A 23777-nucleotide genomic window follows, 5' to 3' on the forward strand; every position below is an offset into this window, starting at 1 on the left:
GCTGTCTCTCCTAAGAACATCTATTACCTCTTTTACTAATTCTTAAGATAGATTTTTTTTTCCCCATTGTTCTGCCTGGGACCACAAAAACAACATTAAGGGCATGAAATTCCTTGAGAATGATGCTTCTTTTAGATAAAGGGACCAAAAAGGGAGATAAGTCTGGTTGACAAAGACTTTTAACTCTGCTAACCTGAAAGGTATAAGCTACCTCGTGATTGCTTTTATTTCCAAAGACGGAAAATGTCTACTTCTAGGAAGATACCCTACCACCTTGGTTTAGTAGATGGAAATAGACATAACTGTTATTCACAGGATTCTCTTACAAGTGCAACATTGATGAAAAAGAAAGGAGACTATGAAGTGAGCTTTACATAACGGCTACTTCAGTAAGTAAAATTCAAATGGCTTTTTGTCATTTATAATACAAACTAGTACTATGTTTTATTATAGCTTAGAAAGGTAAATATGGCCCAGGACCAGTTATTATGGATTTTGTTTTCCCAAAGAAAAGGAAGTCTCTGCCAAGATAGGATGAAATATACACACTGTTTCCCTGTCATTTGTCAGTGGACAGACGTTTTTTCCAGGCTTCCGATCTATACTCAGTTCACCCACTTTTAGAGCTAAGCTTTTTACTAAGTTAAAATCATGGATCCCAAAGCTTCACATTTTGGTTAGTTTTCAAATCCATATAAGAGAGAGGAAGCAATGTTATTTCACCTTGTTTATCTTTATCTTTTTGGAACTGAATTGCAGGAAAATCTGGATGAACAGGTTGCATAGTTGTCTTACCATCCTTTAGCCGAGCCATGACAAGGCCAAATTACCATACTTCAGCATTTCTTTCTCTAAAGTTTACATCTTTAAGGAATAAACTAAGTGACTTGGCTTATTAAAGCTTCTTACAAGTTAAAAATAGAGTACCCTTTAAAAATACTCTGGTCTAAAAATAGGTATACTCCTGGGTAACCTTAAGACACACATCTGATTTTATGCTAAATGATAGTTACTACAGAACTTTGCTAATGATCTGTTGAGCAGTTGATCTGAAGATTTTGCCTCTTGACAAACATACCTAAAGATGGTCTTAAGAGTCAGGTGAAACCAAGTTTACCGGAGGCTCCTTTCCTTTTCTCTGTCTCATGAAATACATGGTAGAGCCAGACCTGACCAGAAAAGTGTCAAAGGGATCTGGAGATTTATCTTCTACTCTTAAATAGAATCCCAGCCAGTCTTGGTATTGTTACTAATCACGCCCCATAAAACATAAGCAAACCTTGTGGAAAATGTTTGCTTTTCAGCCCCTTTGCCAGTGCCTTTAGGTATCCTTGAATTCATTATTTTGAACTTGCTGTTGGCATTATGCTGGTCTAAAAAAATGCAGTGCTGACCTACCTTTTTGACCGTGGTTCTGGCATGACACGAGAGCCACATGGGAAGTGTCTGCTGATATCCACAAAGTGTACCCTACTTACGGCCGGCACTTGGCTAGACGAGACCCCATCTCACTCTCCCTTGGCAGGAAGTGCTCCTTCTGTTGCGGGAGGCTCCGTGAAGTCACCTTGCCAGGTCCCAAAGAAACTTGGCTGGCTGGACAACTGGTCATGCATTATATGGCGTGATGAGAATTTTCTCTTCTTCATCATACGTTTGCGGCCACTTAGCTTCCCACCTGATCCAACTTATCCAGACCCTGTCCTTCCTTTAGGACCAGACTCTAATGTTATTTTTTACAAGATAAAGTCAATTTGGGGGACCGGATATTTTTTCCTTGCTATTGGTCAATCCTTCTTACGGAGGACGATACCCCACTTTGCAAAAAGTTTGTGCAAGGAAACTCCGCTTATCTCTAAGTCTCCTGGCGAGAGTTCCCCAGGTGGAATCAAGGAAACCTGATAGCTATAGCTCTGACTTCCCCAGGTCTAAAAAGGCCTGTGTTTATTAAATGCATAACTTTCTAAATGAGGGGCAATTATTGTCATTCAGCTTTGAAAAGAGCAGACACATGGCTGAGATTAAATACTGATGCCACCGTGAAAGCCAAGAGAATTAACATTGTTTGAAATATGCCACAAAGCTTTATCGTTAAAATGAGGAAAGCATCTATTTCAATATTTTAATTTCCTAATTTGGGCCATTACTCTTCTCCCGTTTTCGGTATCTCCTCAAGTGATGTATCTGTATCTGTGTCTATATCTATGTATCTTTAGCAAGCACAAGGTGAAAAAACGTTCTTCCTGTGGCAAGTTCATAATTTTATTTTGGTTTCGTTTTTGTTATTCCTTTGAACAGACTCATACTGCTGTTAATACTATCTGTAGCCAGAGTGATTCAGCTTACTGCTTTTATACCTGTAATGGGACTATCACGAAAACAATGTATCAAATGCGAAAAGCAGTTTCAGTTTCTACATCACAAAGCCTATCAGAATGGACTGTGTATTTTTACACCACACTGACTAATCTGTCTTCTGCTCCTGCCTCCTGCTTGACAGGTGCCAGGACGAGTGTCCCGTTGGCACCTACGGAGTTGGCTGTGCGGAGACCTGCCAATGTGTCAATGGAGGGAAATGTTATCACGTGAGCGGTTCGTGCCTCTGCGAAGCAGGCTTTGCTGGCGAGCGTTGCGAGTCACGTCTGTGTCCAGAAGGGCTGTATGGCATCAAGTGTGACAAGCGGTGTCCCTGCCACCTGGATAACACTCATAGGTGAGGGTTAGCTGTCCCTGGAAGGATGTGTCCTATTACAGTTTGAACTGCAGTGACCACTCTTTGGAAGGAGAGATTGACAGAGGGATGCCCACCCTGAGACCCTTCCTGCCTCTGCATCATTCTGGGGAGGAGCTGCTAAGTGAGTGGAAGAATTCTTTACTTAGTGGGTGACAGTCCAGGCCGGAAGTGCTCAAACTGGTAGAGGCTCTTGGGTGGATATCAAATTCTATTCTCCATCGATGGCCATTGCCAAAAATTAAATTTGCTGAGGTTCGTAGAATGTTTCCCTAAGAGGGGGATTCTGTGACATTCCCTTAGAAGCAAAGATGCAATGAAAGACATGAGTTAAGCCCAGTGTAGTACGTAAAAGTATCCCAAAAATGGTTCTCACTGCAGCATCTTTGACATGACAGCACATCTGTGTAGAAAAGAAGGGTACCGGTGGAAGTTTCGTAAAAGTGTTTCGCATGTGGCTGTCACATGTGAAATATGTTTTCAGAATTGATTACTCTGACATAGGACTCACAGGGGCCTTTTAGCTCAAAACTTTCTCGAAGAATTTAAGAACAGGAAACCATGATCCCACCCACTGTAGTGTTCCTTGCCTACCCCTGAAAACATCTTTCTCCCCCATTTCTTCCTCTCCCTCCCCCAAGGACCACATACTTATCACTTAGATTCTGGGTCTCCTTTGCAGACTGCCAGAAAAGCTCAGTCTGACAAAAATGTAGTGCATTATATAGCATTTCAAATGGTACAAGAATTACTTATTTGAATTCCGCACAGCTGTTACTTCGTTTATGCTCCAGAAAAGTAACTTGTGTCCACGTCAAATCTCAAATGCAGAAAAGGTAAATGTAAATAGAAGTGTGCGGTTGGTCTCTTCTTTAAACCATTGTTAGGAACGAAAAAGCAGACTTTGTACTATAAGCGAGCAAACGAGGGAGAGAGAGAGAATATTTGGAATACATTTTAGTGGGACATATCAAAGAAGTGCATTCATAATGTATCTCAAGCAACTTTGCAAGCTGCTTTAATCAACTTTGGTTTTCTTCATTGGAAGACGTTGCCACTCTTTACGTGACAAGGTTAAGTAAACACTTGGCGAGTGAAAATGTGTTTCCTGGAAACACAAGGTTCCTTTGAACCAAGAGGTATAGAATCTTTGTATTAATTGAAAATCTAGCTTGTTCATTTTACCATTTAAATGTGTGTGTGTGTGTGTGTGTGTGTGTGTGTGTGTGTGTGTGTGTATGTGTGTGTGTGTGTGTGTGTGTGTGTGAGAGAGAGAGAGAGAGAGAGAGCAAGCAAGCTAGTGGGGGAGAGGGGCAGAGGAAGGGAGGGAGAATCCCAAGCAGGCTCCATGTGTCAGTGCAGAGCCTGATGTGGGGCTGGATTCCACAACTCTGGGATGATGTCCTGAGCTGAAATCAAGACTCTGGCGCTTAACCGACGGAGCCACCCAGGCATCCCAGCAGTTGATTTTTTGCTTGACTATTTGAGCTGGGCACATCTTGGTGGTCGTTCTGCTTTTCTCCTCGTATTCAGCTGGCAGATCAAGTAGAGGTTGATTGGTCCTAGAATTCCCCCCTCACTTGTCTACCATTTGGCTGGTTGATGGGTGCCTGAACCACATGTCTTCAGCAGCTAGCACCTTAACCTTGGCTTTCTTTCATAATGCCTGGCTTCCAAAAGCAAAAAGAGGTGGAAAAGGCTCCAACGTGCAAACACTTTTCAAACCTTTGGTTATCTCATATTTGCTAACATCCCTCTAGTCAAAACAGGTCTATACCAACTACAGTTTCAACTGATAGGAGTTGGCGAAGAATGTGTGGCCATTGTTATTTTTGCAGTCTATCATAGCGTTGAAACTAATTTAAATCTATTTATAAGTGACATTTCTGTTTTCAGGTATAGCCCTATTATAGAGCCTTAAGACATTCGCTGTGGCCTGGACTTTTCAGCTGTAAACTAGCTTTTATGGTGGAAATGATTTTGAACAGGAAAATAAAATTTGAAATTTATTAAGATTCCCCACGGGATATGTATATTAGGTCTTATTAATAAGGACTTTTAATAGCTGTGGGCAATCAGGATGTGCCTATTTGCAAATGCCACATAATTGTCATTACATTTGAGCATTAATAACATCTAAGGAAATGAATAAAAGGAAGTTCAAGGACTCATTCTATTTTAGCCAATATTGTATTGGACCCTTGTAATAATTTGCTGGAAATTGAAAGTTTTACCAGAGCATTTGTATCTAGTTACATATGTGATGAAATGATAGGTATTCCTATACATGTATAATCCTATTTTCATATACACAAAGCAATCTGTTCTTTAGAAAGAAAACGGATAGTAGCGTATTACCCTACAGCCTCCAGTCTGCCGCACTAACATCAACACGTAAATCTCATTACCAATTAAGCTGCCTGCCTGAGAACCCATCAAATGCCTCCAAAGTGCTCTGGCTTCCTACATCTAATTACAAATTACAGAATACTAATTTCAGTGTCAATCAATCTGATAACCAGTGTGCTGAACTAATACTCACTAGGGGGCATTGAATATCAATTTCTGTGTCTGCCTGTAGCTTAGTTCAATTCCCTGTCCCCAGATAATCTATTTCATTTAACATTTATGTCTATACCATGAATATGACTTTCTACTTTTCAATGTAAAGTAATAGTTTCTACAAAAAGATGTCCTTTTCTTGTAACAGTATGTTGAAATAACGTCAACGACTTCAACCAATCCATGGCTTGAAATATTTCTTTTCCTTTTCTCAATTGTGAGAACTTTCTGAAGTTTTAATTTAAATTTGTCCCTGCTTTTGCACAATACAGGCTTTTATTGCTCCTGCTGTCTCATTGATCTGTGCTAAATCCTAAATTTTAGCCATTTTTTTTCCCATAAGTAGCCCACCTAGCAGGTTGCTACCCAACTTTTTCTTTGATGTGAAAACAAATAAATCTGGGTTCGGTTTTGATTCTGCTCTACCCGTGCTGGGCTTTGAACAAATTACTCTTTCCAGGTCCCTGTTGCCTTATTTACAAAGTGGGTGCATACCCAACACGTAGAGTAGTTTTATTATCTTTAGGTATTAAACGAAATAATGCACATGGATTGTGGAGCATGATGTTAGCTCCTATCCAGGGCTCGGTAAATGCTAGCTGCTGGCCTATGCATTGATTTACAGTGTCATCATAAATGTCACGTAAGTGAGTATTCCCTGAAATTCATGGTGGTTCCCTTTCAGCCACAATGTTGATGTTTTAAAAACTAATTCTAGGGTGAATCTTGCCTTTCAGTGCAGGTGTGCAGATTATCATTCAGTACTGCTGGATGACTCGGAGATATGGGGGAAGTAGATCCATGTGGGAAAGCAAGAATTCACAGTCAAATTCCACTACCCCTCAGCCAAGCCATTTTCACTCCCTTAATCAGTATTTGCTGTACACCCACTGTGGGCTGGGGACAGGTAATAAAACATGCTTGATTCTTGCCCTCAGGGAACCCCCAGTCTAGAGGGGAAGGAAGACATGGGTCGAATGGAGAGGGCCAGGCAGAGAAAGGGGAAATGGTACTCCAGTCATATGGAATAAACAGCCCACGTGATGGCTTTACATTGGCAACGCTCAGTGCTTTTTTTTTTTTTTAATGATTTTTTAGTGTTTATTTTTGAAAGAGAGAGAGAGAGAACAAGAGACTCTTGTCTAAAAATAAACAAGTGTTTATTTTTGAAAGAGAGAGAGATTTAGGCACAGAATCCGAAGCAGGCTCCAGGCTCCGAGCTGTCAGCACAGAGCCTGACACGGGGCTTGAACCCACGAACCATGAGATCATGACCTGAGCTGAAGTCAGGCATTCAACTAACTGAGCCACCCAGGCACCCCAACACTCAATGCTTCTATCAGTAAAAAGAAATCCATTGCAGTTAAGTGTAGTAATAAAAAGAGAATAATGACTAAAGAAGAGGTTGGGGAAGTAGGCAGTGGCCAGATAACAATGACCTGTGGGCTGTATTTAGGGTGATCTTATTTCTAGGGTCACAGGGACTGTTTGCATTAGGGACTGTTCTCTTAACGTAATTATGAAGAATTCCCTCTTCACTCTTGAAAATGTCCTGGTTTAGACAATAAATGACACGGTCACTTGAGCCATGTTAGCATAGATTTTATTCTAAGTGTAGTGGGAGTTTTTGAAGAGTTTTAACAAGAAAGATAGGATAGCATCTACTTTTTTGGGTGACAAGGCATGAGTGAATGCTGGTGTTAGAAGGCATAAGGCTGTCCAGATTTTCAAAGCTAGGCGGCCGTGGCTTCAGGTAGCATGGTGACACGGAGGAGGGAGAGATGATGGTGGAGGCAGGGTATTGGGTTCTAGCGATGAAGTAGATAAGCGGAATGAGGGAGGGGTTACCAAGAATAACTCTGAGGTTTCTGCTTTAAACAACTGACTGGCTGGTGGTGCCGTTGTTCCGGTGAGGTGATTGAGAGTAAACCCTGGGGAATGAAGAGAGGGAAGAACAGATTCAGTATTTGACATGCTAAGTTTGAGATGACGGTGCCCAGTGTTTGCTCAAGGATAAGGAGCAGATAAGTAGATCTGAGTAGGTCTAAGTAAGTAGACTTGACACTCAAACCTTTCTTTTTTTAAAAAAATATTTTTTTAATGTTTATTTATTTATTTAAAAAAAAATTTTTTTTAACGTTTATTTATTTTTGAGACAGAGAGAGACAGAGCATGAATGGGGGAGGGGCAGAGAGAGAGGGAGACACAGAATCGGAAGCAGGCTCCAGGCTCTGAGCCATCAGCCCAGAGCCCAACGCGGGGCTCGAACTCACAGACCGCGAGATCGTGACAAGGGCTGAAGTCGGAAGCTCAACTGACTGAGCCACCCAGGCGCCCCAATGTTTATTTATTTTGAGAGAGACAGAGCATGAGCAGGGAAGGGTCAGAGAGAGAGGGAGGCACAGAATCCGAAGCAGGCTCCAGGCTCGGAGCTGTCAGCACAGAGCCCGACGCGGGGCTCGAGCTCAATGAAACGTGGGATCATGACCTGAGCCGAAGTCAGACGCTTAACCAACTGAGCCGCCCAGATGCCCAACTAACCCTTGCCTTTTAAGTCCAGACTTTCTATACCCAAGAACCCGTGTTCAATGTAGAGTGGTCCTTGGGTATTTCTTCATAGCGTGTTCCCTGAGTCATGATTCTGACAGATGCCTAGGCCTTTGCTTGTGGACACTTAGTTGCAGCAGAAGAGCAAAGCATCCTACCCACAGGGGTGCGGTGGAGGCCCTCGCTGGACAGACTGGGACGTCAGGCCGGAGAGGTTGTATGCTTTCACTAAGGTACCCAGGTGGTGGGAGAGCTGAAGTTACATCTCAGCCTTCCCCTCTCCCAGCAGATCATTCTTTCTAAGAGTAGAAAATCTATGGGTTGTCTTCAGATGAGAGTCACTTACCAAATGTCTGGATGAGACACTGGGTTCTGTTGTTGGCTCTCATTAATGGGAGGGGGTTTATCTCCACCGGGGGGAGGAAGACTGTCTTTAACAAACAGTGTTTCAATTGTGAGTGGAGCCTGTTTGATGGTTGAGATTCTCCTGTGGTGAGAAGCACATGTGTTTTGCATGCCACAGAGCACCCTATTGTGTTAGCCTCACCAACGCCTGCCTCTCGGCGCAGCTGATGTGTCCATTTGCTCTGGAGTGACAGCTGGCCGCCTGGCCTGTCAAAGCAGCTGCTGCTTCAGGTAGGGACAGCTGCGCCACCACCAGGTACAGGGAAACGAGAGAGGAAACAGGCCGACCAGGTCACTGCTTTTGGAGTCCCTCGGCCATCACCCTGCTTCACTGATTTGGTATTGTTCATTGGACGGAGTCATTCTTGAAGCCTTCTCATCTAGTTGACCTCTCGCCGAATTAGCGCTTTCAGTTTATGAAAATCACAGTGAGTTCCAGACAAAAGAATGTGGTTGTGATCGTCTTCCTGTTAGGGCGTGATGCCGATTTCACGCAACATTTCTGCGGTACCAATCGGGTTTCAGCCAATTAATTCAATCATAGCAAGCCTGGGAATGAAATTTAAATTACTGTGCATGGAATCACCCGCCCCTGAATTGCTCATGGCTAAGGCGACATTTGCATGGGCCTTGGGTGTCATGTTTACCCGGGAGTGACTTTCTCCTTTCATCCGTGTCTCTCAGCTGTCACCCCATGTCTGGAGAGTGTGCCTGCAAGCCGGGCTGGTCGGGACTCTACTGTAATGAAACATGTTCCCCTGGATTCTTCGGGGAAGCTTGCCAACAGATCTGCAGCTGCCAAAATGGGGCTGACTGTGACAGTGTGACTGGAAAGTGCACCTGTGCCCCGGGATTCAAAGTGAGTGGCTCTGGAGGGAGGAGCCGAGGGGTACGACGTGGAGCATACTGATACCATATACCGTATATGACCTTTTCTGACGTACAAACGAAGGTGCTAAAATCGGTCACATCATTAGCAAGAAAGAGAGTAAAGAGAGAAGTACTGATAAGAAACATAAGTCATTCCCTTAGAATAATGATGGGAGAGCAGGTAAAGCTATAAATGTTGCATTGATATTAATGATTTCCTTAATATATGTCATGGAATAGGCTGTATTTTAATTATTCCTTACATAATTGTTTGTTTCCTTACACTATTCTTTTACTACGTTAGATAGGCAACAAAGAAATGACTTTTCCAAGTAGGATATATACTATTGTTAATGGCTTTTGTCTTAACCTGGTGCAATTTGAAGGCACAGAATGTATCGAGTTAGTATTTATTGTGTATTTGCATGTGATGGTTAGCACTTTGTAAGTTTTTCAGTGCCTTTGAGAGTCTAGACCTTGCACATATATATGCCTGTGTGCCAATAGAGCAGAATTTTGCCTAGTTTCTAGGATTTCTTAGCTACGCGTTAGGAATCTTTGTTTTAAAGGAAAATGGCCTTGAGCATTTTCTCCCATTTGAAAGAGGACAGTATTAACCAATGAAGACATTGGTGATTATTTTAGAGCATATAATGTGGAGTGAGTAAGTGATAAAGCCTCAGAGTTGAGAGGATCTTTACAGGTTTTCTAACCTATGTCAGTATTCTTTGCTGGAGCCCTGAATTAGCCTTGTGTTAAGTCTCTTCTGTTTTGAGAGGAGATGACCTCCGGTCATCCTTGATAGCCCACTTCTGTGTTTCAGGCTTATTGTCAGATAATAAATTGAATCATGCTGTAGGCGGAGGGTATGTTCTGATGCTTTGCTTCACCCGCTAATCATACTGCACGTTATACAAAGAAGTGTAGGGCGCTATGCCATTTAGCGTATAATTTATATTTATGCGTATTTATTTATTGACTGTAATTTGTAGTTTATTGTGCTATATCTGCTCGTCTGAGCCAGGACAAAGGGGTTTGTATTTGCTAGGAAGGGAAGCTAATGAAGGCAGCAGGCTTTTTTCTATTTAATAACAGCCCCTATTTAATAACTGTATCCTAAACAGGCAAGCTGGCATTGCACTTGAAGCTTTAAAATTTGCATACTGGTGGCATTTAGCAATTTTAAAAAATACAAGTGTTAAAATTAGGGAGGGATTATAATTAGCATTGTCAAGAGGTATTTTTGTTTATTTGTGTTGGCCATATTTCATTCAGTAAAATTGCATTTTCCTATCTGTGCCTGTCTAGGGAATTGACTGCTCTATCCCATGCCCGCTGGGAACCTATGGGATCAACTGTTCCTCTCCCTGTGGTTGTAAAAATGATGCTGTCTGCTCACCTGTGGATGGGTCTTGCACCTGCAAGGCAGGTAAGTGGGTGAATGAGTCTTTTAGCTGATCCTTGTCCTGGTACCTCTGAAAGTCACGGGGAAGAAACCTTGACTCGGGTTCTAGCTTTAGCTCTGCCAACATTCAGCCTCTGAACTGAGCCAGCCCCTTGTCCAGGGTGGGCTCTCTTAATTCTCTGGGCCAAGAGAAGGGGTTCACATAATATCTCTGAGGTTGCCGCCAGCTCCAGAAGTCTGGGAGTTTCTGTGCTTTGGGTAAAAGTAAGCAAGTAGACATGTATCCACACCCCTAAATTGACGGGCCCAGAGTCACAACAAGAAATGCAGCCAAGCTCCAATGTTATGCGAGGGCCAAACCGTGTCTAACTGTTGTTGCTGCAACAGCCAGGGTCCTGGATGCTCACTGTTCATTGGTTACTGGTGTTTGCTTTAAAGATGAGGTTGCTCTTTCAAACGCTAACCTTCCTTTACCCTCCCATGTAAATATTTCGCTTTCTCAACTGGAAAAACACTCAGCATCGTGCATTATGCATCACTGCACTTTAGAGACCCCCCCCACTCCGTATCTTCTCCCAGTAGCCCCATGGCGCTTCTTGGTGTTGGCATCCTTGACCAATCATACAGCAAAGGTGGATTCTGGGTACCGCGGTCATCGCCGATGGAGGCTGTACATGGCAGGGCCACGGCTCTCTGTGCTGGGGACCCTGCTGTGCGCCTCCAACATGTCTAAAGGGAAACGTGGCTTGCAGAGGCTCGTCGACACTCCCTGCTGCTTGTGTTTGCTCCATGCTCTGGCGTTCTTGTCGTGGCAGGCTGGCACGGGGTGGACTGCTCCATCAGCTGTCCCAGCGGTACGTGGGGCTTCAGCTGTAACTTAACCTGCCAGTGCCTCAACGGCGGAGCCTGCAACACCCTGGACGGGACGTGCACGTGTGCGCCTGGATGGCGCGGGGAAAAATGTGAACTTCCCTGCCAGGTACGACTGAACCAGCGCCCCACCTCGGAGGCCTGCGGAGAGTTTGCTCGTGGTTGCAGTTTTCCTGATTTCCCATGTGCGAGTGTGAACCCAATGAAACTATTAGAAGAATTGAGGTCTTTGAACTCACATGAGCCATACGGTTGGAAAAGGGGCAGACGTGGAAATCAGTTAGGTGGCTCTGCGAGCATCACTCCCTTCTTTTCCTTCATCTCTGCCCTGTTCCCACCCGCACCCCCACTGCCCTTTCTGTTTTCTCCATTCTCATCTACCCATTTTTTTGTGACAGCCAGTCAACAGCATTTGTCAAACACCCAGCATATACTTGTCAACTCCCCCAATATTGTGTTTCCATTATCATGGAAATCCTCCCACCTCTGGGGTGGAAAGTGGCAGGGGATTGAAAGGGGGTGGTGACCGGCGTCACAGAAATGCTCGTCAAGATGGTGAAAGGTTTAGAAACAACCGTCTGCTAACATAAGTGTGTCCAGAGTCACTAACAGCTCCAAAGATTTGCCTTGTTCAATGCTGACTCTGCTCCCTTGACCTACTTTAGAGGTACTCATAGTTAGAAATCCCGCGCTCTGTCTACCGCAGGCAGACAGAGGCTGCGAACAGGACACACGTTCCGCAGTAACAGGCCGATTTCTCTTTCTTCCTCTGAAGCCCTTGGCCCGTTTCTTTGCCCTCTTTTTCATTACTCTTCCTTCCTCATTTTTTTTTCCTCCTGAGCCATTAAGCATTTTCTCAGTGATGTGTGTTCTCTGCCTCCGGGAGAGATGGCGAGATGATACCATGCCCCACCCCTGAAGTGGGCCCCTCGCACTGGGAGCTGCTTTCCCCCTGGGCTTCCCCCTCATCAAGTACAACCCATTTCCCTACTAGAGAGCATCCCACCCTGGGCTATTCCTTGCCCTCCAACCCCCTAGGACAAAGTGAAGTTAGCTTTGCTGCCTCTCATCCACCAGTGAACAAATTATCGGTGCTCTGAGATGGGCTTGAGAGTACCTTTTGCTCCCAGTCTGATTATAGACAAAGAGAGCAAAGCCCCCGGCATAATCTTGTCCTTTTTTTTTTTTTTTTTTTTTTTTTTTAATATCTTAGATGCATTAGAAAATTCAGTGGAACCTGATGGTAGTTTAAGTGGCCCATATGGTGGCAAAGCTAAATGCCGCGGAGCCCCAGCAAACATTAGTGGGGCCTAATTTTTATTTTAGCAAACCCTAGACAAATGATTATGCTTTCAGACACCCACAGCCTGTTTTATGCTGGTTCTCAGTTTCCTCGCCCTTGGTAATGGTGAACCCCCTGAAGGTTTATGGTATCCTTCCTCCGTTTATCGGGATCTGGCCTGAAAGGGCGGGGCTTGTATAGGCAAAGCTGTCCATTTTCCTCCCATGGGCTAACTGATCACGTCCACAAAGAGTTTTGTCTCTGTTGGACCCAAACTGATGCGCTTGTGAAACTGTAAGGCCTGGGAATAGACCAGGGAGGAATATTTGCCAACAAGTACTCCAGCCTTCTATTAGATGGAATCAGAATACACGGGTTGTTTAGACTTCTTCACGGAGAAGAGGACATTAATTAGGAACAGTAACAGAAGATTTTCACTTCTCCTTACAGTTCTTGGTATCACCTTGGCAGTTTATGGAAATGAACTTAATTCAACTAGCACTATGATTTTCTTTTAATTTTATTTCTTTATTTTTAAATGCTCATTTATTTATTTTGAGGGGGTGTGTGTGCACGTACAAGCAGGGGAAGGGCAGAGAGGGAGGCATAGAGAGAGGGAGAGAGTGAATCCCAAGCAGGCTCCATGGAGCCGGCATAGAACCTGATGGGGGGCTCAAACTCATGAACTGTGAGATCATGACCTCCATGACCAAGAGTCATGACCAAGAGATCATAACCAAGAGTTGGATGCCTAACTGACTAAGCCCCCCAGGAGCCCCAATTTCCTTTTAATTTTAGAGCTTCTTGATGTGAGTCAGTGTCCTCCCTTTCCACTATCAAGTAGCATGCCTTATAGGGAACACTGAACTACTGTATAAAAATCTCTAGGAACAAAAGAAAATTTTTTTTTTTAATTTTTTAAATTTTTTTTTATTTTTTTTTTTATTTTTGAGAGAGAGACAGAACATGAGTGGGAGAGGGGCAGAGAGACAGGGAGACGTAGAAGCCAAAGCAGGCTCCAGGCTCTGAGCTGTCAGCACAGAGCCCGATGCGGGGCTCGAACCCACGAACCTTGAGATCATGACCTGAGCCGAAGTCAGGCGTTTAACTGACTGAGCCACCCAGGCGCCCCAAAAGAAAATATTTTTATGAGTGGTGGCTTAGGATAAGATAAAAAGATTCTGTTAATTAATTAGCATGTTTACATGTATTTGCATATGTGCCCATCAGCCTAGTGGCATAGTTGGTTTCATCATTCATAGGACCGACCATGATTTTGTTGGACAAAAACTACAGTTTGAGTGATTTTAAAACACTGCCTCCTCCATTTGGGGGGCTGAGAAGACACGGGAAGAGGTGATTATAATGCATGTTGCTGAGAGGTGTTTGGGAAAGGAGATCCTGGATCTGAAGTCGCTGAGTAAGGTCCCTGTCGTCTCTCCCTGTGGATTTCCATGACCTCATTGCTGTCTCCCACGCAGGACGGCACGTATGGGCTGAACTGTGCGGAGCGCTGTGACTGTAGCCATGCGGACGGCTGCCACTCCACCACGGGCCACTGCCGCTGCCTCCCTGGATGGTCAGGTGAGCCGAGGACTGCTACTTGAATCGGGAAACATGCCAGTTACACCTGGTGCTCTCCCTTGCTACTTTCCAGAAATGCACACGGGTCAGCTTTTCAGAGAAGGAAAAAGGGTAAAGTCTCCAGTCAACTGCCACAGTTTTACCCAAGAAAACCAAATTAATCTGTAATCTGAGAATGGTTTCTTTTTTTGTTTTGTTTTGTTTTGTTTTTGAGAGAGAAAGAGAGATAGAGTGTGAGCCTGGGAGGGGCAGAGAGAGAGGGAGACACAGAATCTGAAGAAGGCTCCAGGCTCTGTGCTGAAAGCAGAGAGCCTGACACGGGGCTCAAACTCCCAAACCACGAGATCATGACCTAAGCTGAACTCGGCCACTTAACCGATTGAGCCACCCAGGCACCCCAAATGACTTCTTGTTGAAACATACAGGGGCAATTCTCTTGAACCTCAATTGAAGATCCAACTGTTAGATTCAGGGCAGCAAGAGGGGAAAATGTTTTTGCTGTGAAGGGTGTATCAAGGCTTCTGTGGTATTTTTGAACTTTGAGGAAAGAACGATTGAAATAAACCACAAGAATATAACTAAGTTCATCTTGGTGAGGCAAGAATGTTAAGTATTAATATTAATATGGTTAACATGCAAGTATTAAAATATTCATTGCTAGACACGAAAGCTTTAAAACTTCCTTTTTCTTATAATAATTCTTAAGTCATAAATTTCCTAATACGATTGAGTGTCAGTTTTGGGACCAAAAGGCGGAAGTTTCTCCTTATTAATATGGCTTCATGGTTCCAGATAGGAAGTTTACCAAACTAACAGTGGACTTGGAAAAAGAACGACGTTTTTGCTCGTGATCAACAGACTCGGTAGAGGGAACTAAATGCCCAAGCAAAGAGAGATCTTGCTTTTCTGTTTCTTACATCAAGTCAAGCCTATTTTTAAAAACAAAAATGAGGGGCGCCTGGGTGGGTTGGTCGGTTAAGCGTCCGACTTCGGCTCAGATCATGATCTCACGGTTCGTGAGTTCGAGCCCCGCGTCGGGCTCTGTGCTGACAGCTCAGAGCCTGGAGCCTGTTTCAGATTCTGTGTCTCCCTCTCTCTGCCCCTCCCCTGTTCATGCTCTGTCTCTCTCTGTCTCAAAAATAAACAAACGTTAAAAAAAATTAAAAAAAACACAAAAATGAAAACAAAATCCTAAAGTATGAGCAGAATTTTAAAAGCTTATTTAGAAAAATTACAAATGGGAGTGCACCAAGAAAATTATTGAACATTGGGATGAATGAACTGGGTGTATTTGTGAGCATTTCTTCTGAAAGTAAAATAAAATGTTGATTGCTAATGTGCCATTTGAGAGTGAAGTGCTGGGAAACTAGGGACCAGAGGTAGTTAGATGAACCAAAACTCTCTTTTCAGAATTCTCATTCAAAGTCATCTGTGTGTGTGTGTGTGTGTGTGTGTGTGTTTGTATATGTTGTGTTTGTATCTAAATATATTTGTATCTATATTTAGAGAGGGAGACTTGTAGGGCAGAACTATCTCCATATTGGTGATTCTTCAGTACCTTCCAACATGGTTTCTTAACTTGTCCTCTAAAAGAGAAATTGGTAGTAACAAGCCAGTGCCCCCTTTAGTGATGGTTCATATTTTGAGAACGTAGACCTTTCAGAGGAGAGTCTTATGCATCCATACCAGAGATGTGACATTTAGGAAATTATGGAGTCAGGGTGGTCTTACCTTTTAGCAAAAATGCATAAAAGGAAGAGCAAAGAAATAATAAGTAATGTTTTTTGAATGCTTACTGCAGGCTCGCAGCAGCTCTGTGAGGTAGAAAATATTTTTCTGTCTTCTTTACAGACAAAGAAACTGAGGCACCGAGAAGTTGAGTGGCTTGATCAAGGCTGCAGGGTCAGTAAACGTGAGAGACAGGATTTGCACCATTGCTTTTCCACTGCATCTCCAGCTCTCTTAATTACTGTACCCTCTGCCATGCACACATTTCTTCCAGAAAGTGCTGGGGAAGGGGCAGTTAGGTGGAGATTAATTGAGCATGGATGAGGACTTCTGAGAATTATATGACAGGACCTGGTGATAAGTGCTGATAAGCAGCAACCTCTTCGTGTGTGTGTGTGTGTGTGTGTGTGTTTACATGTATATATATGTATATGGAGAGAGAGAGAGAGAGAGAGAGAGGCAGAGACAGAAAGATATACCATAGAATTCACCTATTTAAATTGTATAATTCATTGGCTTTTCATATGTTCAAAGAATTGTGCGACCATCATGACTATCATTTTTAGAAGATTTTCATCAATTCATAAAGAAACCCCATTAATACCCACTAAAAGTCATTTTCCATTTACCCCCAACTCACCACTAGGCAACCTTATCTCCCTTCTCCATACCCTAGGCAACCACTAATCTACTTTCTGTCTCCATAGATTTGCCTCTTCCGATATTGTATGGATTCATGGAATATGTGGTCTTTGGTGATTAGCTTTCTTCTCTTGGCTTGTTTTCAAGGTTCATTCATTTTGGAGCATATATCATTCTTTCATTCCTTTTGGGTGCTGGCTAATATTCCATGGTATGGGCAGACCACATTTTATTTGCACATACATCTGTGATGGACATTTGGGTTGTTTCCACATTCTGGCTATTTTGGATAATGCTGTTATGAACATAGTACAAGTTTTTGTCTGGATGTGTGTATAGTTGGTATGTATTCAGGGGTGGAATTGCTGGGTTGTGTGATAACTCTAAGTTTAACTTTTTGAGGAATTGCTACACTGTTTTTCAAAGCAGCTGCTCTGTTTTACATTCCAGCCAGTTATGTGAGGTTCCTGTATACTCACCAAAACTTTTTATTATCTGTCTTTTTGATTATAGCCATCCTAGTGGTGTGAAATGTTATTTCATTGAATTTTTGATTTGCATTTCCCTAATAGGTGATGATGTTAAGCATCTTTGGATTTCATTTCGGCTGTCTGTATATTTTCTTTGTAAAAATGTCTATTCACATACTTTGCTCATTTTTTCATTGGGTCATTTGTCTTTTTATAGCTGAGTCATAGTATTTCTTTAAAAAAGTTTTTTAACATTTATTCATTTTTGAGAGAGAGAGAGAGAGAGAGAGAGAGAGAGAGAGAGAGAATGATTGGGGGAGGGGCAGAGAGAGAAGGAGACACAGAATCTGCAGCAGGCTCCAGGCTCTGAGCTGTCACACAGAGCCCGACGCAGGGCTCGAACCCACAAACCGCAAGATCATGACCTGAGCTGAAGTCAGATGCTCAACCAACTGAGTCACCCAGGCACCCCAAGTTGTAATATTTCTTTACATATTCTATCTATAGATTCCTTATCAGATATTCCTTATCAGATTTGCAAATATACCCATTCTGTGTGTTACTTTTTCACTTTCTTCATGCTGTCTGTTTCCATAGAAAAGTTTTTATTGTGATGAAGTTCAGCTTGTCTGTGTTTTTTCTTTTGTTCCTCGTGCTTTTGGTGTCAAGTCTAAGAAACCATTGTCTAGTCCAAGGTCACAAAGATTCATGCCTGTGTATTCTTCTAAGCATTTCAGAGTTTTAGCTTTTACATTTAGGTCTTTGATCCATTTTGAGTTTGTTTTTATATATGGTGTGAGGTGAGGGTCCAACTTTGTTCTTTTGCATGCTGATATCCAGTTGGTCCAGCATCATGTGTTGAGAAGATCATTCTTCCCCTGCCCCACGCTCACCATCTTGATACCCTTGCCAAAAAGCAGTGGCCATTAATGTGAGAGTATTTATGTCTGGACTCTCACTTCTATTACATTGATATGTGTGTCTATCCTTATGACAGCACCATGCTGTTTGGATTATTATAATTCTGTAGAAAGTTTTAAAATGTGGGAAGTGTGAGTCCTCCAACTTCTGTCTTCTTTTTCAAGATTGCTTGGGCTATCCTGGGTCCTTTGAACTTCTCTATGAATTTGAGGGCCAACATGCCAATTCCTGTGAAGAAACACTGTGGATTTAATGAGGATTGAGTTTATAGATCAATGTGGGGAGTATTACCAACCTGACAATACACGTCTTCACATCCTTGAACGGGAAATGTCATCAGTGACCTCTTCAGCGGTGTCTCTCAGTCCTTTGGAATTTGTTGAGAGCTGCTTTGGCTTCTGACAGGAGTAAACTGAGATGAGCTGTCATGTGCTTGATTTCTAGTGTCTGAGAGCTACCTTGGGAAACAGACCAAGGCTGGGGTCATGGACTTTTTCTGTCAATAGGAGTTATCCACAAACACAAGGACTCCCTCACCCTCTAGTTTCTCCTTGACAAAAGCTGAGATAATTCTGACTTCACATTGTGAAATTCCACCTCCCCATGTTTCTGCAGGGCTCTCACTCAGTGCTACAACTACATTGCTATAGGGAATAGAACAGATTTTGTGACTTCCCTAGGGTTCTTGAAGTTCTCAAATTGAATGACCGGTACCAAGTTCTCTGTGACCACAATGAAGTCAAATAGCATTGTGAACCCCCTGGCAAGTTCAGAACTTTTCTAACAGAGAGGCCCTGTCATCTGTTTGGGACCATGCTCCACCAAATCCACTTTTGTTTTATGACTTTAGAGGAAGTGTGAGGTGTTCTTGAACACACAAGTCACTGCTCAAGTATCTACCTGCTTTGATGATTTAGAGCCAGACTGTGAAAGGCATACTCTAGTCTACATGAAAAAAGCAGGAGATATGATTTGGCTTGAAGCCAGCCAGAAAATGTGTTTGTTACATTCCACAGTCTGGGTCATGGGGTAAGACAAATTATCCCATCTGGCCTTAGACCTATGGAGCTCCTGCGGGAATGCAGCAACTTTGTCACACAGCATAATCTTGTAATGCTCTGTCCATCTGTGACTGGTTGCCCCACTGTCTCTTTGCTTCATGGCCCCAGTGTCTCATTTCTCTGGGTCTTCTGTGTAAGCTGTTGATCTGTGAGGATCTAAGATTGCTCTGAGACTTTTTTTTTTTTAAGAGAAGTCATCCACCACATTCACAGAACACACTTGGTATAAGCAAACGTAGATAGAGGAAAAGAAGGCTACTGGAGCTCCAGAAAGCACCCTCCAGTTGCACAAAGGATTGTTTACTTTCCCAAAAGGAAGGAAGAGTAGACTCTGTGTTATTTACATAGAATACCATTTCATTGTCAACCCTGGGGAAACCCAGAAATTTTTATCAACAAACTTGCTTTTGAGTAAGTGCCTCGTAAGAATGTTTCTCAACATAGAGAAAGCCTTGCTTTTCATTTGGATACCAGGTGCAGGGCCAGATAAATAACATGAGCCTAGGGAAGTAAATGGTTCGGACGCCTCTTCTCCCTGTTGCCGAGATTGCTTTAGCTGAGATGTTAAGTATCACTGGACAAGGTAGTCATGTGTAGCTTAATAGTGGGGCTTCAATGCAGTTGACACGGGGACTGGGTTCTTCCCCTGACCAAATCAGTAAGAAGGCACAGAGTCACCAACAGTGCTGGGTCACTGAGCACGCTGTGGGGAGTTGCTGATCAGTCCTCTGGGTTTAAAGCCAGAGATAAGGGAGAGCTTTATCCCTTTTTACGAAGAAATTGACACGTCTAAATTGAGGAAATCATATGCCAACCTAAGAGAATCAGCTTGCTTTTTCATGGTTGGGTTCATCCACCACTCCTCATGACTTTACCATCATTTTAATGTTTGATTGGCTTTTTCTTTTAAAGGAACTGAGACTCTATTTCTATCATTGATATTTCCATTTTACCTGGTTCTAAAACAAGTTTTCAAAATGTACGGCCATACAGATTACTCAAAGCAAAAGGTACATCTGACATCCCAAATACTATTTCCGAAAGAAATGTACCATTAAAAAAAGACAAAGACAGGGGCATCTGGGTGGCTCAGTCAGTTAAGCATCCGACTTCAGCTCAGGTCACGATCTCGCGGTCTGTGAGTTCGAGCCTCACGTCGGGCTCTGGGATGATGGCTCAGAGCCTGGAGCCTGCTTCCGATTCTGTGTCTCCCTCTATCTCTGCCCCTCCCCCGTTCATGCTCTGTCTCTCTCTCTGTCTCAAAAATAAATAAAAAATGTTAAAAAAAATTAAAAAAAAAAGACAAGGACTTTTACTATATGTATTTAAAACCTTAATATATGGATTTTTTAGCCCATTGATTACTTTACCAAAAGAGGCAGATTGTAGCAAAAAAAAAAAAAATGGGGGAAAATGAAACACTATCCAAAATATAGGCTGTGTCCTGGGCTCCTTCTCCCACACCTCTACACACACACACACACACACACACACACACACACACACACACTGCTGTAAAGTGAGATTGGCTTTTCAAATGATTATTTTGAAGTCCCAGGTGTCAAAGAAATGTAATTAGTTGTGTTTGTGTATGTTTGTGTATTTCCACAGTAGTAAAGTAATATGCTTTATAAAGTATTTTCCAAAAACAGTAGACATATGCTGACTTTTTTCCTTCCTTTTTGCTCTGACTTCAGTCAGCCAAAACACCTCTTCACTGAGTATTATAGCTGATCAAGATTTCATTCTGGCTGTGGGGGAACATATGCCGTCCCCAGCCTGGTTCCAAGTTCTGGCTAAGATCACTGTCACCTGGGAACTTTTTTAACTTGTGTATTCCCTGTCCCCACCTCACACCTGGTGAATGATGAGCTGGGGGGTGCATGAGGAGGGCGGAGCCATTGCCTGCCCATAAAGCACCTTTTGCACAAATTTGGAGAAGGTTTGGAAATCTTTCAGGTTGTACTGCTTGGCAGGTGGAGGGCAAGGTGGATTTCTGCCCTCACTTAGCCCTGTGGCCAGAGGCTCTTGTGTAGTGTACAGCCTGCACAACCTTACTTGGTGGCCTCATTTATCATTTAACAAGTTATACATCGGTGCTTGGGTGGCCCAGTCGGTTATGCATCTGACTCTTGATCTCACCTCAGGTCTTAATCTCAGGGTTGTGAGTTCAAGCCCCATGTTGGGCTCTTAGGTGTGAAGCCTGCTTAAAAAAGGTTGCACCAGTGGCTCATGCAGTGACAGTTACCCATCTGTAGACTGGCCTCTGTATGCATGTTTACTCTCACTATTGAAGAGGTGGGGGTTGCAGGGAGCATTTCTGTGGCAGAATCCTCATAACTGCTGGCAAAAGGCTTAGGGATGCATTCATGGCAGAAAAAACAGTTAAATGCTAAACTAAGAGGAAAGAGATGAAGGCACCAAATCAACCTCTCGAAGTCTTGGGAAAGAGAGAGGGACTGGCAACTATGTAGGAGGGTAAGGAGGGGCACAGAGAATAGGGAGAGAGGTGGGGTGCTTATTGGAGCCCAGCCAGGAGGCAGGGGGCATTACAAAGAGGAAATGTGTGTGTTTCCCCAAATTCTCCAAGGTTGACCAGGTGAGTAAGTGAACTGCTGCTTTAGCTACTGATCTGTGCCAAAGTGATCTCTCCTGTGGTGTTAGTGATGCCTGAGTTGTTATAATAAGGGGGAACCTAATTCTTTATGCAGTGACATCAAAGTGCAAGTGGACGTGAGCTTTAATTAACATGCATGCATCCAATCAAGCAGGGTATTGAAGAGTGGACAACATTTGTGCAGCATTTATGTCTCTCTATCTATGCAGTTTTGTGGGGGAGGGAGTCCTGTAAAAGCAGAAGGTGGAGTCCCTGAGGTGAGAGTGGAGGAAGGGGCTTGCCTTCCCAAAAGAATGGCTGCAGAAAAAGCCAGAGCTCCCAGGGCCCCCCATCTGCTTAGCAGTCTGTTCTGTTTACTTTTATCCAGGTCCGGACTGAGGCAGGTCATGCCCTCTGGTGTTTTTGTCTTGCAGCTACAAATGCACACATCGACGATTTATATGATTTATCAGGATGTCCTTTCCAACTTGGTCATCTTTGTAAAGCAGATCCTTTTTTAATCCATCTTTACAATTCATAGTATCCAAATAGAAAGATTTGATTTAACAACCACATGTTGAGTGCCTCCAAATTGTGTGCAGCCACAGTGCTGGATGCTGGGAGCACGAGGGTGAAGCGGGGCCAGCTCCTGGCCTGCAGAAACTCACGTCCTCTCAGGGCGGACACAGCGTGGGCACAGGTGGTTACACCAGTGAAGAACGTCTCTACGCCAACAGTAAGCCTCTGCTTTGTTAGCGAGAGGATTAGAAAAGCAGCAAAAGTCTTATGACGCTTACTCTGGCTCTTCTCTTCTATACTCATCAAGCCCAATTATTAGTAACAAATCCCTCTCTTCCTTCTAATAGATGTTTAATAGCTTGTTGCTCAGGAACCAGACATCGAATCGAAATCATGTCCTTCGTTCACTAATGCCCCCAAAGAGTGCAGTACGGGCATTAGGAATACGAACAATTAGCAAGACGAGGAGTTTGGGTTCTATCTCTGAGAGGGAGAAGTAATGACAACCAAGATGATTTATTTTACCGCATTCATGCAATCACAAATGCCTAGTGAATGCTGGTTTCACATTGAGGCCGCTGGCATAATGCATCAGGCATGAAATGCACGAACATTTCTTTAGAGCTGCTTAGCTGAAGTTTATCACGATCATTCAGCCATTGCCTAGCAACTTGGGAAGGCTATCAAAGAGCTCTTTGTCCTCAGTCCTGGCAAAAACAGTCCCTCACAGATCGCCTTATCAGCGTTAGAACGTTGATCAGGAAAAAATGCTTCCACTGAACCAGAGATCCTTGCAAATTTAAAGATACCCCCTTCCCATTTTGTCCCCTCTTCCAAACGCATTAGGGCGTTGTTTCCTGAAGTAACTCCCATTAGAGCCTTTATCTCTTCTTCGGTAAACATTCCAAAACAATTTCTTCAAGATGCCTCCCTAATTCTTCGGTTGCTTTGTAATCTGGGCTAGCATTAAAAAACACAGACCTGAGCTCATGAAGGCATATCTTCTCAAAAATCAGCAAGGCAGACATTTCTACCCCCTTAGATCGGAAAGGTCACCATTTGAGGCATATAAAATATACATATGCTGGTTTTCTGGTCTGCATGGGCCTCTCATCACTTCTTTAGGGAAAGAAAGGATTATATGGTTGCTCCCATCCAGTTAGAAATAGTTCTGAATATCAAATTGGAAAGAGAGACGGTTCTTCTTGATTCACTCAACAAATCTTTAACACCCTCCGTGTGCTGGGCACTGTGGTGAACAGAAACACCATCTCTCTTTGACGGAGCTCCAGACTTCATTCATTTCCCTGTGCAGAATACGGGGGCAGGAGGAGCCAGTGCATGTACAGATCTTTCACCTCCATTGTCTCTTGCATTTCTGAGGAATTTATCCCCCCCCCCGCTCCTGCATCCCAACTGCCTTTGACTTAGTTTAAGACCTTGTCATGTCTGTCTTTTTTTTCCTTTACCTGGATAACCCCAAACAGCCCCCTGACACAGGTCTTCTTTCTTCCAGACCCATCATCCTCAGACTGTCTTCTGCCCTCCAACCAACCACAAATTCAGTTATGTGCTTCTCCTGCTTCA

At 43.3% G+C, this 23777-nt stretch overlaps 1 protein-coding gene across 4 annotated transcripts in view; it reads left to right on the forward strand.

Annotated features, from left to right (window-relative positions):
- The window catches only part of MEGF10 (multiple EGF like domains 10), a 182796-nt gene that overhangs the window by 129177 nt on the left and 29842 nt on the right, over window positions 1-23777 (forward strand). For all 4 annotated transcript variants that reach the window (XM_007087800.2, XM_042983110.1, XM_042983122.1 and 1 more), the window contains 5 exons: window positions 2498-2710; window positions 8927-9101; window positions 10421-10541; window positions 11333-11496; window positions 14151-14253. In XM_007087800.2, coding sequence (XP_007087862.1) covers window positions 2498-2710; window positions 8927-9101; window positions 10421-10541; window positions 11333-11496; window positions 14151-14253 — 776 coding nt within the window. The remainder of the gene's footprint in view (window positions 1-2497; window positions 2711-8926; window positions 9102-10420; window positions 10542-11332; window positions 11497-14150; window positions 14254-23777) is intronic.

This window comes from Panthera tigris, chromosome A1 (genome assembly GCF_018350195.1).
Source record: "Panthera tigris isolate Pti1 chromosome A1, P.tigris_Pti1_mat1.1, whole genome shotgun sequence".
NCBI classification, from domain to species: Eukaryota; Metazoa; Chordata; class Mammalia; order Carnivora; family Felidae; genus Panthera; species Panthera tigris.